Consider the following 15,881-nt stretch of genomic DNA (forward strand, 5'->3'; position numbering starts at 1 on the left):
CATCGGACTCATTAATTGGGATCCTGGTAAGATTATGAGAGGGACTATATATAATTCCGTGTTTCACAACCGGATTGTATGTTCGATAAATATCCGAGAGTCGCGTAAGGGTGGGGAAGGATGCTGGGAAGGGCGAATCGAGATGGGACACTCTCCGTTTCAATGAACGACGTTATATAAATTAATTAGCGAAGCGCTTGATGTACTCCTGCAAGAGAGCGCGCATCTTTGGTCAGGCGCGCACGGAATGCTTTATCATAGCGACGTTCATTCGCTCGCGAAGAAAACGAAGATGAGGTTGTTTATACTTTGATCGTAGCGAGCAAAATGGCTCGTATAATGCTGGAACGTTCTATATTATGTATAAAAAGTTATCAGCTTTCCGCAAATAATTTTTTTATTACAGCTAGAGCTTATTATAGGATCTTTTTAATCTTTGATTTATAAAGACGATCTCTTCCTAGGCGAAAATTTCGTTATACTTCACATATTTCTTAACAACTTTAATTACGTTTATAAACGTATTACATAATTAATTAATTTGTATAATATTTTGATTTTTAAATCTTCGATTAATATTCAACTAAATTACTATTTTGTTAATTGAACATATATTAGTATTTAAGTCAAATATACGTTTTGTTAGATTTAATATGTTATATTTAATTTAAATATTATTATATGTTCAATTAACAAAATATTATTTAGTTGAATGGTTTAGTCAAGTTAACAATTTTTTTCAGTGTATTAATCATGTAATCAGATTTATATTTCTATTTGTTAAGTTTTTGTTTGATATTAAATGACCGTATATTAATAATAATGTGGCTTTAAAAAATTTTTATTAAAATATAAATTGATTTAAAATTTATAAATACTATAAAACAATATCAAAATAATATAAAAGCAATTATATCCTTATATACGATATACATACATCTTTCATTTAATATAAAAATATGCGTCATTTAGGGAAAATTCTGATTTTGTTGAAACTTTACGCACATATAAGAGGGATAAATAGATGAATTTAGAAATGTTCAGCTGCTGCTTAAAAATTCTAAGAGGTGAAATCCTTCATGTAAAGCGGCTTTTTGTTTTTCTCAATATATGTCGAAAAGCATGTAAAATATCAAAAAATATCATACAAAAATTTCTTGGAAAAAATATCTCTATTTAATCACATTAATAAAATTTGGAAAAAATATTTTAAATCTTAGAAAAAATTATTTTTTCAAAATGTACCCCTTTGAATCATTTTTGGGCAGCAACTAAAAATTTATAAATTCATTTATTTATCCTCCTTATATGTGTGCGAAATTTTATCAAACTTAGAATTTTCGAGTTCGCGAGGTTCCCTTCTTAGTCTTTCCGTCTCGACATGCGGTTTGATCTGAAAATCGTGGCGATGTATGACAAACCGACCGCTCGTTCGTGTCTCGCAAAGAAGCAAGTTGGAATCTGTAATGAGATCACCTTCAGTATCGCGACCATGAACTCAAAGTTCGTTTGTATCCTGCACGGATACATCCGAGACGCAACGCGTACGACAGTGTCACCGAGGAGTTAGTAGATAGTTGCGGGTTAGATTGAGGGTGATTGGGTAACCGCTAAGTATATCGAACTTAGAGTACTTCTCGGTCCTTCGGACAAGGACGGTGGCACTTGTTTGCTCAATGACGACGCGCCACAGAAATGTGGAATTTACTATTGAGATAGACGAGAATGCTTTCCAATTGTGCATGTAGTTTGGATTGTTTTGCAAATTATAGCTCAATTTTTAAATCAAATCTTTTTATTACAGCTGACTTATTATAGAATCTCTTTAAGGCTCCTGGGTGCTCACCGCGGCCATATTGGATTGTGACGTCAGAGGCGAGAAAGTACACGCTGAAAATTCTTAGATGCCATTTTTTAATGAAAAGATATTTCGATTAAACAGCACTTCAGATGGTTTTAGCACACTCTTAAAAACCCCCGAAAACTATCCTTTTCCCTTTATAATCAATCAACATCTGTAAAATGATCGAGATATCAGACTTTGACATGCGGAATGACTGCGCATGTGCAAAGATCAGACGGACTGGGCTTCATAATATTACATTTTACAGCTGTTGATTGATTATAAAGGGGAAAGGATAGTTTTCGGGGTTTTTTAAGAGTGTGCTAAAGCCATCTGAAGTGCTGTTTCATCGAAATATTTTTTTATTTCGAAATGGCATCTAAGAAATTTTAGCGTGTGTTTTCTCGCCTCTGACGTCACGATTTCGACATGGTCGGAAAGGAGCCAGGAGCCTTAACCTTTAAAAACGATCTTTTCTCGGCGAAAATTTCAATATACTTAACATATTTATTAATAACTTCAATTATGATTATAAACATAATTAAGCAATATAATTTTAATATGTAAATCTTTTGATTTCCAAGTCTTGTGTGGATTAATATTCTATAAATTATATCTTGATATATGCGATTTGACAATCGCATATAAGATGTTAAGGGTACGAAATAATTTAAAATTATTGTTTATAGAAATTTTTCAAATAAATGATTAACATTAAAAAGCGTTGTATATAGGATTTTCTCACGTTTCAAAGTACAATGCCAATTTGGAGTACATGTTTAAACATATTAATCGCATTCGTTTGAAAGTGAAAAGTTGACAATAAACCCGATGCTTGGAGATTTATATTAACAAAGTGTATATTGCACATTGTTTTTGTAACTTTTACACACTCGGTCTTGCTGATATTCAAACGATTTCGGTTCCGCGTTAGCGCGCAGAAATATGATGCACGAAAAGCGATATTTTTTAGTTTATTTGATTCGAGCCGACTGTCAAGTTACATGTCACATCACTGTAAATTAATATCAATGGATGTGTGTACCTTCTCAAAAGTGTACAGTTTTAGTTTTATTTGTCCGATGATGCAGACACGATGCAAAAAAAAGACATAATTTTGCACAAAAGCAAAGAATTCGTCGATTATTTGAAACGGATGATGTACACTACATAAACGATATTTGAAAGATTTATCGTCCGTATTTTAATATCACGTTTTCTTTGCGAGAGCAAAGATTCTCGCAGCGAATACGCAAAGACCTTCTGAAGGTAAACGGAGCGAACCGCGATGTCTTGATAAAGGAAATATCGCCTTTTCGTACGTTGACTCGGCATCGATGCGTGTAATCGTTCGGTAATGCTTCAAGCCGGTCTGCTTCTTATGACGATGCCATGTTGCGGTCTCGCATTCTTCCTCGCTGCTTCATCAATGATGATGCAATGCAATTTTCCAACGGCGCAATTTACACAATATCTGCTAAAAATCGTCAATTTATTATAAACAGATTCCACCGTGTATCGTATATTTATTCTAGGATTTTTATATTCACGTCATTCTTCTTTCTTGTTTTGATAATTATTTAGATAATTTATTTATGTTATTTGCTATTTTATATTTTATACAATTTATTTTATAAATAAATTTATGTTATTTATAATCTATAAATTTTATAAAAGATTACAAATTGACATTGATATAAATATATAAAATTTATTTATAAAATAAATTTTATAAAAGATTATAAAATAACAAATATATAAAAATATATAAAATAAATTTTATAAAAAATTATAAAATAATAGTTTATAAGAGAGATGCACGAATACGTTTAAAAAAAACCTAAACTCTTGTGTTTTGAAAAACATTTATTTTAAATAAGTAAGCTCATCTGTTACGTTGACACTGACTCTTATGAATTGTGCGCTACAAGGAAGTAATCTATTTACGAAAATGATGATCGTCTCGCCGTCCGTTATTCTAGTCCTTGTGAAAAGGAATATTACTATTAGCGACACGATGGCTGCGCAATCTTGCTAAGTATGCGCCCGTTTTCCGAGAGCCATGCTCTTTCGTCTTAAATTTCATTTCGCTCTGTGATCCCCGCGAAGTTTGTCTTCGCGTAAACAATCTTGGCCATTCGTCGTATATTATTTTTCAACGTCGACCAGAGCGACCGCTTTTCCGGCATCAGCAACAAAGTTTCTCCGGCTGTTCACGGGTGTATGTACATCATCGAACACGGAGAATGAGTCTCTCTTTCTCTCTCTCGTTCCTTACCTGCGTATACACAGAGGCCTGTGTACGCCGGTTGCTGCTCGGTCTCTCGAAGAGTGAGTTCTCAACCTCTTCGACGTATCTTCGTTTCGCTCGTGCCGCTTTGGCAATCCCGTACTCTTACTTTCTCTCTCTTTCTCGCTGTTCGTCTTTCCCCTCGAATGTGTCCGTCTCCTTTCCTCGGTCTGTCTCTCCGGTGATGGCAACGAGCGAGTTCGAATCGAGGCGAGTCGAAGGGCTCTCTCAGTCAGTCGGGAGGAGGAAGGAACGAACGCTGAGTAAATGCTATCCTCTCTCAGTTCCTCCGTACCTCTTTCCCGCTCTGTCGTCTCTTTCTCCCCAGATACCTCTCTTTTTCTCTCTTTTCCTCCTGTGTCGAGCGGAGGTCAACGTACAGGCGCACGGCGTGACCGAAATCACACACACGCTCATTGCGAACCCACTCGACTGTGACTCTCCCCGTCTTTATTTGGCCTCTAATTGTTCCTTCTTCTTCAGCGACGCCCGCTGGTCTACTTGCTTGCCCCGATACTCTCGTGTGTGCGCGCGCGCTGCCCCGAACAACGAACTTTCGCGTAAGGATTCACTTCGATGAATCCTTCGATGGCTCCGATGAGACTTGGCGCGTGGCATTTTGATGGATTCAAGGTGAAAGATGTGCGTATAGATCCCCGCCGGAGATCCATTCTTCTAAAGCAGCTTGTAAAATAACTGATCCTCTCGATTTTGCATTTATATAGACACGCCGCAAGTAACTTTAAAATTTGCATCTAGATTTTGCAATATATTATTTGTATAACAAATTTATACAGCAGCGCCCGTAGCACAAAAACTCTGTTGGTTTTTTATACATATATATATCATTTTTTGTTTTAAATTGGAAAGCTGAAGAAAGAGAGAAAAAAATTAATTTATTTTCATTATTTCTGTAAAAAAAAAAAGTCGAATAAAATTAATTAAACTTTGTCAAGTGATCATTAATTAGCATTACTCTTTAAGTCATCATCATTATTATTATTATTCTTTATTAATGAAATTAATTATATTAGAATTTATGTTATTTTACGTACTGCAACCATCATCTATTTTTATTTTTAAATAGTATAATACAATTCTCGCGCATATCAATTAACCTGTGCGATTCTCTTACAAAGCTTTTTACAATCATGTCGTCGAACTTTTTTCCAACCGCGTATACATATTCGCGCAGCTGCCGAAGAAACCGTCAGAGGCATTAACTCGCTGCGAAGCGCGAAGGTAAATACACACCGTACGTCATGTATGGATGTGATACGTGAGCGGTTCGCTCTCCGCGAAGGGAGAGATAATCGACTCCCACCGCTTGCTCGGCCAACCTGCGTGCAGGATGCAAACCACAAATCAGCGTGAAAGAGGCACAAAGTACCACATCGCTCTTACGCAGGCGCTTGTCCGCTGTCCGCGTTCAATTATGCCGGGATATAGATCCCACCGACTTCGATCCGTCCTAGGAAAAAGTAGTCTCTCTTTCTCGCTCGAGATGTAACAACCCGTTTTTCTGACCACGTCTAATGAAACAGGTGGATTCCAGCGGAAATCAATGCGATCGACGACAAGTATGTTTTCTCTCGTTGCAATTTGTCATCATTTCCTTCTCGGCTTTTGCTTCTCGAGCGAAGCAATGAGCGAATAATACTGATCATTGGCTTCATCGAGTCGAAACTGTTTAGTCCATTACATCTGGTTCTTTGGACACACAATGCCGTTCGGTTTTCTCGGATCAGGTTAGGCCTTAGATAGGTAGGCAGGCAGGTAGCCAGATATATGCCTATCTACCTGCACCGAATACCTAGGATCGTTGAGCGGGGGTGCGAGGGGTCTCGAAAGGACAAAAGGGAAAGTAGAGGGAGAGGGGACCTCGGTTGTCACACGGAACAGATTAATGGTCCCAGAGAATTCCTGGTAGTCCATCCCCAGATCAGCTCTTTCTTCCCCGAGCCCCGAGCTAGAAGATGCTAGAAGATGCCAGAAGGCTGTACGTGAGGTGTAGACCAGAAACACACCACCCACGTCCAGAAAATTTCATTCGGATCCCGCGAGCGTCGCCACGCGCGACTTCCAAAATGCTAGGGCGGGGCAGAAAAGGCCTCTGGGATCGAAGTCGAAGAATTAAAGGCCGCGTCGAGATTTTTTTATTTATCGGCGGAACGACGGCAGCCGCTAATTGCCGTTGGAGATCGCGTAGCAATTTGTAACAAACGAAAGGAAATCAGCAGAGGAACGCACAGGAGTTCGATGAACTCTCGGGATCAAGAGAAGAGTAGAATGTTATTATGGTAACAGGTTCTACTAGGCTGGGGCACGATTCCGATTCTGAAAAACGTCCGTGATGATCGCGTTTTATGCCCGAGTGTCGAGTCATTCTATTTTACGCTGGTCCGTTTGGCGAACATGTGAGTTAAATACATGTATACCCGGAGACATATATCCGCTTTATCTTGCTTTTTTTTTTCTTTAGAAAACTTTCACATCGCATAAGTCAGAAAGGTAAAGGTCAAACAGGACTGTTAAACGATAAAAGATACCTGAAATTTTTCCAGCATTTTGTAAACGATTGACCTCTTCACACGCGGACAGTGATACTCTTGTCTCGATCTGCAACTGTATAGTCAGGTACTGAGTTACCTGAGTTTTTGTTCTATCCTAAGAGATCATGGTTGAAGTCTTGTTGTTAGTTTCTACTGCTTCGAAGCTATTTTCTTTAATTTCTTTAATGGACCATATCGTTTTGCAAAATTTTGAAGATTGTTTCGAGAAATGTTTATTTTTGTGATTGTAAGATATAATATAATTAGACATTTGCAAAAATGAGAATACTATAATCTTTATTATATTTAATTATTTTAATTACAGCGACCATTTATTGATTGATAATTATCTCATCTTCTTTCTCGTCAAATATGCCAATTGTTTATTGACGATAAATACTAATAAAACCGCATTGGATGTCGAGATAAATGTAACGAATAAATGAAATCGAATAAATCCGACGATGTTATTTTCGCGAATTTCTCAATTTTTCCGTCTCTTTTCTTTTTTTATTTCTATATCTTAATTTGATTTTTATCCGCTCGCGACGACGATTCGCAAACTATTTCCTTAACTAAACTTACAACGCGGCGTCGAGCGCAAATCGATTACTTTTTAATTCGAATTATTTCGATGATAATCCAGTTAGTTAATAAGCTGCAAGAAATGGTGTACAGAACGAATGTCAACTTGTGTCGGAATTACTCGCTGGACTTCGAATCCACTGATATCTCTTTTGCGACTATCAATTAATTTTTATTGCGATTTCAATTCACTTAGTAACATCTCAGCTTTGCACAAGAATATTGTCAAATAATTGAATTGAATGAGTTCTTAATAAAAATTTGCAAAAAGCAAAAAAAAAAAATAATTTTGAAAAATTTAGACTATATTTTTGTCGCAAGGGAGAATTTAAAATTTCTCCAAAAATGATCTTAAAAAAGGTAAAAAATTAATTTTGAAAAAAATTATAAATGTAAAAATACCAAACATAACTTGAAAAAAGATCTCTCTCGAAGATTTTCGATCTCATAAAACCAGAATTTTTCTGCGATTATATAGACTTCAAAAAATACATGGGTGTTATAAGTATTGAATCATTTGTTTATTTTAGCTATCGTTGCGTACAAAAATTAATGTCTTCGTGAACTTTGAAACTTTCCCCGCGGCAACTGTGAAAAAGAAATCGATATTATAGTAGTACAAAAATCGATTCGAGAAAACAACCTTCTTGCTTAGGGACGATACAATAGCAATAGCAAAGAGAATTTTCGAAATTTTTCTGATCAGAAAAATGTATCTGATTATTATTTCAAAATATAATTTTTCTTATTAGCGAATTTCCGCGTTAAATTCTTATTTCAAGCATCGAATGCGGAATTATGTGTATTTCATATAAGATTAATTTCGATTTAGTGTGTCTTCTCTCTGTATCTTTATTTTTCCAAAAATTCTTTTAAAAATATTTTTCTGAGATTTTTTATTCTATATTAAAGAGTAAATGGATTATTATTTAAACTAACAATACTAGATTTGAATGTGGATGTATTTATCGTTACGTAATTATTTTATATATAAATTGGAAAGATGTGATAGAAATGCAGGTACATTTAAAAAAATGAATTATATCGAATTTTCTTATAACTTTATTTTTTGTATTTTAATACCGTTAAAAGAAGGAAAAAAATATCGCGTTGCGAAGAATTGCTGGAATAAGCTACAGTTGTTGGTGCGCGTGTTTGCGTTTGCGAATCGATTGGTCAATTCGGCACGTCGATGCACGTCAAACGACGAAGGATCATTCTTCTTCCTCACGTCGTACAAATACGTTCAACTTGACCCCGATTACGATGAATCGGATTTCCGGACTACGGTGATCCTAGCGGACACCCTCGAATCAATCCTTACCTCGGAGGTAGAAAGCGGAGGGGAGGAAAAGGTGGTGGTCGAGCGATTCGAATCGCACGGAAAGTGAAACTTCGTATCCTCGTCGACTTTAGCCATATAGATACGGAGGCTCTTCCTCCTTTACGAGCAATAATTTACCAAACTGAATCGGACACTCAGCGTTTCCGGATCTAGTTACGCGGGCACATCCCGTGTGTACGTTCGAATTTCCTAAACACGGCCGCGTTAAATCGTGCAACGTGTGTGCTTGGAAAATGCTTTTTATATCTTGCTATACGATTTCTATATCTACATCCAGTTAGGAAAGGAAATGAAGAAAACAACTATTACATAAAATATTTGTTGACGTACCATCGGCGAAAGAAATCAGAACACGATACGTGGAAAGATCGATTAGACGTGGTGTTGAGAGACGTATATACGATATATCGGATTAAATAACAGAGTCTAGAAGCTTCAGAAGCGGGAGAAAAGGGGAAAAATTGCGCGATTTTTTCCGCAGATAACAGAAACGCCATGCAATTTCAACTAAATTCATCAACCAACCGGCCTTAGATTAATTCCGAACACGAACTCTAGCACGATATTTCTCAGATATTCCCAGATACTTGGAAATTTCATATCAATTTCCGCGTTATCACACTCTATATTCGCGTTCTCGATAATTCTGGGGGTTGACTCGAGAAGGGGGTTTCGCCGAGGAGAGAATGACATGTGAGGTTAGGACCGTGTGACCATTGCGTGAACGTCGCGCGCTCACGTGGCACCTTTTCCCTCCACCTCTTTCATTCTCGCGGGTATACCGTGTATATGAGGTTTTCTCGTCGCCCGGCATCTCTCCCTTCCCTCGCCGCCTCACCTCGACCGTCCTGCGATCTTCTCCCCCCACTCCTCCGCGCGGCGCGTCGTACTTCCCTCTCCCTTCACCCCGCCAGTCTTCGCCGCGCTCTCGACGGGAGAGAGCGATCGCAGCGCCGTTTATAATTCGCCGCTCCTAGGTAGTTCAGTAACGCGAGCGCTTTCGTGGAGCTTGGTACTCGGATTCTCTCTCCTGTCGCTCGTGTCGCGTGTGTTTGTCGCTCTGTGACACGCAGCGCGCGGCGGCACTACGCGCGCGTATATTTCTTCTTCCTCTTTGTCCGTGTCGTGTGAATAATACGTTACGTACAGTGTTCTGCGTCGTAGTGTTTACCGAGCGCGCGTCCTCTGTGAAGTAAACATCGGAGACGAATGTGTTGAGTGAGATCGACGCCGCGACATTGTGTAAATCCGCGCGTACATTGTGTACCGTAAACAAAGAGAAGTCGAACGAATCTCAAACGACACGTAGTTAACCAAGTATCTCGAAGTGTCGGTGTGTCCAAAGAAGTTTCGTATCGTCCAAGAGAATGTCGAGACGCGTCACATTGTCTTCGGTCGAGCAGCAGCAGCAGCAGCAGCAGCAGCAACGGCATGCTCGCGCCGGCTTGGTTTTCGGGTCGCCTAGTGGCGACTGAGGGGGGGATCGGGCGGGAGAAGGGATGCGAGAGATCCCGCGGGAGCAGCAGCCGGCGCGGAGTGTAGGTAACGGCGTGTCGTGTAGGTGTTAGAAGAGGAGGAAGTGAGTAGGCGGTCGAGGAAGAGGGAGCGGAGGAGGGAGTGATTTCGGTGGCGCGAGGATGGCCGGCTGGCGACGAGTACCACTGATCCGCGACGTAGGTGCTGCTGCGCGTCGCGACGTCCACCGACACGACGTGACGGCCACGTGCCACAGCGGACGCGTCGTCGTTGGCCAGTGGCATTAACTCTCTCTCTCCCCTTCTCGGCGTGCGTGTGTGTGTTTGCCGGGTGATTGCGTGCCGAGTATGTCGTAACCGCAGCGGCGTCGGTGGAACACGCGATCGCGGTGTATAACTTCGTCGTCTATATTTCGAGTTTTTCGACGTATAAACAGAGTATATAGGAGCCCGAAATTCTACGAGGAAAGTGAATATATATAAATATACACTCGGAGTGTGCGACTGGCGAATCGTTTGAGTTGGGACCGATTCGACTGTCTATTCTACGATAGAAAGAGAGAGAGAGGATTCGCGTTGCAGTTGCAAGTTTTTTTTCACAGTTTTTTCGAAAGACGCGAACAGGTGGCCGTTCATTTCTCTTAAATAATACGCAAAAGATTTTTTTCGTGTGACTGAGAAGAGAATCGTTTGCGAGTTCGAAGTGTGAATACTTGGATAGGAGCGATAGTCAAGGTGATCTCTTCTCGTAACGCGATTTTTAAAAAAATCCGAAACGTCCGCCACGATACCTTCCGTCCGATGTGTACGCGGGAATAACACGTGCTTCGTTCTCCTCGTTTACATCGAAATATACTTGTTCCTCGAAGTGTGCAGTGATACGTAACGTCTCCCCTTCGTAGTGATCATTTGTGACAGAAGAATCAAGCAACGTCGTCGACATTTTGGAATTTCGAAAGTGCGATCGAGACTTGACGGATGTTTTGAAGAAGTGTGGTACGCGGCTGACGAAGATTACGTTTCAAACTCTCTCGTCCAAGTTCGAGGGAAAGGAAAGAGGAGGGAGAGTTGGAAAGAAAAAAAAGAGGACGAAGAAGAGCAAAAGAGAGAAATAGAAGGAGCTATTATATGACCACCGAAAGCTTGGCAGGAAGAAAGAAGAAGGAGAGAGCAAAGTAGAGAGACAGAGACAACGAGAGAAGAAGAAGAAGAAGAAGAAGGAACGCTGCTCTCTCTTGGTAGTCTAATCCAAATCCCGGCGGAAGTTCGCGACGAGGGTGAAGAGCGCTGTGGAGGGGGGAGTGATGCCGGCGGTGAGCGTGGCACAGCGTCCTCCAGGTGGAATCCCACTCCACGCCGGCGTGCCGGTAGCGCCCAGTAGCGTAACCGCCCCCGGTCCTACGGGCCGGTGCCTCGGGGGCCCGGCAGCGCCCCCCGCCGGCTCGCCACCGCTGCCCCCGTCCTTGCAATCCCTCGGCGGCGGCGTCGCCCCCAACAGCAACCTCAACAACATCAACCCCAACAATATCAACCACGGTAACGGCAACAATCCGCTCGTCGGTGGCAATCCCAATAACATCATCAACAACCACCATCATCTCGGCAACAACGCCCTAGGCATCAACACGGCGAGCGGCGCCACGAATCCTCTGCAGGCGATGGCGTCGGCGGCGGCATCGCTGACGCAGCTCAACAACATGGCGAACGGCCCGTTGCCCCCGCTCGCGGGCACGGGCCCTGGGGGCCCGCCGAGTCTGCCGCCGCCGCAGCCGGCGACGACGCCGACCCACGGAGGACCCCCGACCCCGCACGGCGGCGTGAACGCGGCACCCCATCTCAACGGGGCCTCGCCGAGTCCGCATCCGATGCCCCCTCACGGCATGATGAGCGGCTCGCCTCACACGCCTCACCCTCATATGGGGGGCGGCGGACCCTCGCCCCATCCTCATCATCCGGGACCCCACATGGTCAGCTCGCCGCATCATCCAGGGGCGCCCCATCCGATGGGACCGGCCGGCATGATGGGGCCGGTCGGTATGCAGCCTCAAGGCGCGCCCGGTATGTGCGGCCCCGGGCCCAGCGGCCCGATGGGCCCGCACGCGCATCCTCAGGGACCAGGGGTACCTGGACAGCCGCACATGCACAACGACCCATTCTTCTGTTCGCCCTTCGGATCGCATTACTTCAGGTAAATTCAATAGATTCATCGACTACAAGGTGTTTACCTTATTCGAGAGGAAGGGGTGATGAAGCGACAATTATTGACGAGTAATTTTGTCGATTACCGTCGCAAAGTTTCGAGAGTTGATGAAAATTGTTGTAATTTGAATCAAGATTTGCCTGTCGTAATTTTAATTTGTTTGTAACATGTACACTTTTGTCATTAAATTTAAAATTAATGTAAAAAGAAATTTATTTCCTTATTTCTATATTAAATATATATATGTGAATATTTTTATATACTTAAAAAAATTACTCTGTTTGCTCTTATACTTTTTAATATTTTGTATATTTGACACGATCAAAAATGTTCAATCAAATTACAACATTTTCAATTTCTCTCAAATAAAATTTAACAAGACATATTTTAAAACGTAGCTTTAATTGATGTAAAAATTTTTTCTGTTAGCTCAGAGAATTGATGATTCGAAATTTGAAGCAAATTGCATATTAATCTCATTTTTTCATAATTTATATGCATCGTCCGAGTAAATAAGATTTTATGACGTCTGACTTGATATAATGATTTTAATAAAAATAATTAATTTCATATCTATGTTGCGATTTTCTTACAATGTTTTACTAGTAGGTAATATTTATATTTATATATTCGTGATACATAAGAGAAAGAAAAAGAGAGGACTCTGCTTTTCAAATTTTTTTTAGTCTTATTATTGCACTTCAAGTTATAAAGTTGATTACGGAATTTTGCTGCAGAAAGTAATAATTCAAAGACGAGCGTGTTAAATCGATAGTGCATTTTAGTCGCCAACAAATTTTCTTTCACGTTGGATAGGCTTGATTTTTATAAGATCAATACGATTAACAAAAGTGCTTCATTTTGCCATGCGTAATGAATACCATAATGCCAAAATTATTATAAGAAAAATAATTTATATATTTGATTTTCTGAGAAAATAAAGAACATCGATATCTCTCGGTCGATCGAGAAAGCCACGTGTATCACTGTTTATTTTTTTTTTTTTTTAAGAAAACATCTTTGCGTATTTTAAAGCAATTTCACAGATTATTGCGAGAGATGTTGGAATTATACAGGTTTGATCAAAAATTGCACTCTTTCTTCCCACGATTCCCCATTTTTTAGGGAATTTAAACTTATTATTTTACAAGAATATCATATTAAATGCCATATTTTTACATTTAAATAATTTTGAAATTGAGAGATCTTGTTGAAGGAAATACTTAAAAGCTCATACTATATAAACATATTTGTTATTTTTATTTGCATCTTTAAATTAGAATTGATTCACAAGAGACCGCTTTAAAAATGTATTTCTTGTGAATGAAACTTTATATTTTTATAATTTCTCAAAATATTAGCTTTATGCTAATGGAAAAGAGAGTGCAAAATTACCGAAACACACTCCGCCCCGTAGTGATATAAATAAGTAATTTGTCGTTATGGCGATCATAACAATTCGCCGTCACGCGAAAAAACACTCGCACGTGCGTCTCGCAACAGGATCAGGGTGGAACTTTGTGTGAAGGCGTATATATGTAAACTTTTTTCCTCGGATCTGCGTGCGGAAGGGTAGCTGAAGGAGAAAAAGGGAGAGAGAGAGAGAGAGACTTTTACAGAGTCACGCGAGGTTTTTTTTACGAGAAACTGTATCGCGTGGCCCAAGGAATCTCTCGCGAAACTCGCCTCTTGCCGCCATTTATGCTTTGCCGTACTACTTATGCCTCGTGCTGCTGATAATCGCGATAGATACTCCGCTATTTGTACAAAATGGTATTCCAATCAATGATAAATTCTCACCTTTCGTTCGCGTGGCGTTTTTTTGTCTCGAGCGCAAGAAAAAGTAGAGTGCATGACTTTTGTAATGTGCAACTGACGTGCATTAATCAAGATCAGTGTCATTGAGTTCGCGCATTCATTGACCATTCAATTTTTTTTTGCTTTTTTCGAAATTTAATTCGAAATCTGTGAAATTATAGTTGCTATAGAAATTGCAAGACAAGGAATGCACAAATATAGAGTCATTTTCCGCGAGATTATTGTGACGGAGAAGTTATTTTTCAACGATAAAAGTCGATAATTAAAAGTTTTTATATAATATTATACAAGAGATTCCGACGTGACATTTATCTCGCGAGAATGAATTAAAAGGATTAGAAAGAAAAAAATTGGAAAATGTTTTCGACAATATTAAGTTAAGATTATTTCACGGTTTGTCTTCAATTGGTTTCGAGACTTATATTCTTCACGACTGGATCCACGGACTGACGAGCTTTTTTTCCGCCGCGGATATTTTTAGACAATTGTTTTACGGTTCGATACTTCGTTCCGTGCCAATCGTCCGGTAGTCGCTCACTAGTACGTTCTCTCAGGCGTAGTAACAGTATACTTCGAGAATCCGTTATCGTGCCTCTCAACCAGGATCTTCCTGGTCACCGGTTGTACAGCTGGCTCCGAAGAATAATACAAGGCAGATAGGTTCTTCAAAAATCTATAATATTGTCCGAGTAATATAGTTGCTAATCGCCAATTTCAAGGCGCATTTGCCGAGATTAGATTTATAATAGCGATTAAAAGAAATGGAGTGATTAAAATCGATTATCAAAAATTCGTCGTTTACACAAACACATTAGATTACAGACTATCTGTCTGTCAGGTGCGTCAAAAGCCGCATGTCGTCTTCCTCGCGGTATCTCTCGAACCCTCAGATGCCCGCAGGTAGGGTGTGGGAGGGGGAGGGAGGAAGGTGCCCCCGGTGCCAGGTGTGCGTTCGCGACTTCCTCCTTTAGCGAGGAGCAGCTCACCTCGCGAGGAAAAGTCGGGGGGTTAAGAACGTCGATAGTCGTAAGTATGTGCGATGACGACGATTATTCGGTACTTCTCCTCCTTTGGCCTTCTTCGTATCCGGTCTGGATGTCTCTATCGCTACGGCATCATCTCCACGCAGGCCGTCCTTGTCTGCTGGTAATCGCGCAGACTCATTAACATAAGCGTTCCACCCTGCTACATTCGACTACGAATGACGATGCTACTTTGCTCGCATAGAATTGTACCTTTCTTCTTTTTTTTTTTTTTTTTCTAATGTACCCGACAATTCCATTTAACGTTCGCGAAACATTCGACTCGATTTGTCGCTTGTATATTTTGCCACGTCGACGAGAATGTTAAGAATAGAAATCTTACTTCGTATAGCCAGGAAATGTTAAATATTAAAAAATTACGTCGCGATGATTAAAATATTTTTCGACTGCTCCAAGATACATATCCTATGCAAATGTTTTGAACTAATTTACTTTTTAGACGAGCTTACGCTTCGGCTAATATCATCTCGCGAGATTACAGACGCGATATGTTGCTCAGATAAGAAAGCTCGCGTTTACGTATCGTCGTCGAGTTGCTTTGACTAGTGTTTGCACTTGGCTGAGCTTCTTAGAATATATATAGTATATGTATATAATATCGTAACTTGGGAAAATCCAACACATCACATTAAAGGATATACTGTTTCAGTATCGTGAAATTTCTCTATAGATCTTTGATTGACTTTTCGAAATATAAATTCTGATTTTGTCGATGTCTTTTTTCTTCTGC

At 40.2% G+C, this 15,881-nt stretch overlaps 1 protein-coding gene across 8 annotated transcripts in view; it reads left to right on the forward strand.

The window, feature by feature from the left end:
• The window catches only part of Chi (LIM domain-binding protein 2 Chi), a 151,056-nt gene that overhangs the window by 59,993 nt on the left and 75,182 nt on the right, over positions 1-15,881 (forward strand). For 6 of the 8 annotated variants that reach the window (XM_083048853.1, XM_083048869.1, XM_083048835.1 and 3 more), the window contains exon 1: positions 9,595-12,278. The exons of the other annotated variants lie outside the window; for them this stretch is intronic. In XM_083048853.1, the coding sequence (XP_082904979.1) occupies positions 11,395-12,278 (884 nt within the window). In that variant the 5' untranslated portion in view covers positions 9,595-11,394. Of the gene's footprint in view, positions 1-9,594; positions 12,279-15,881 lie in introns of those variants that run through there. 8 annotated transcript variants of the gene reach the window in all.

Source organism: Prenolepis imparis, unplaced genomic scaffold (genome assembly GCF_030444845.1).
Source record: "Prenolepis imparis isolate NDT839.2.m4 unplaced genomic scaffold, iyPreImpa1.0 SCAF_1, whole genome shotgun sequence".
Taxonomy (NCBI): domain Eukaryota; kingdom Metazoa; phylum Arthropoda; class Insecta; order Hymenoptera; family Formicidae; genus Prenolepis; species Prenolepis imparis.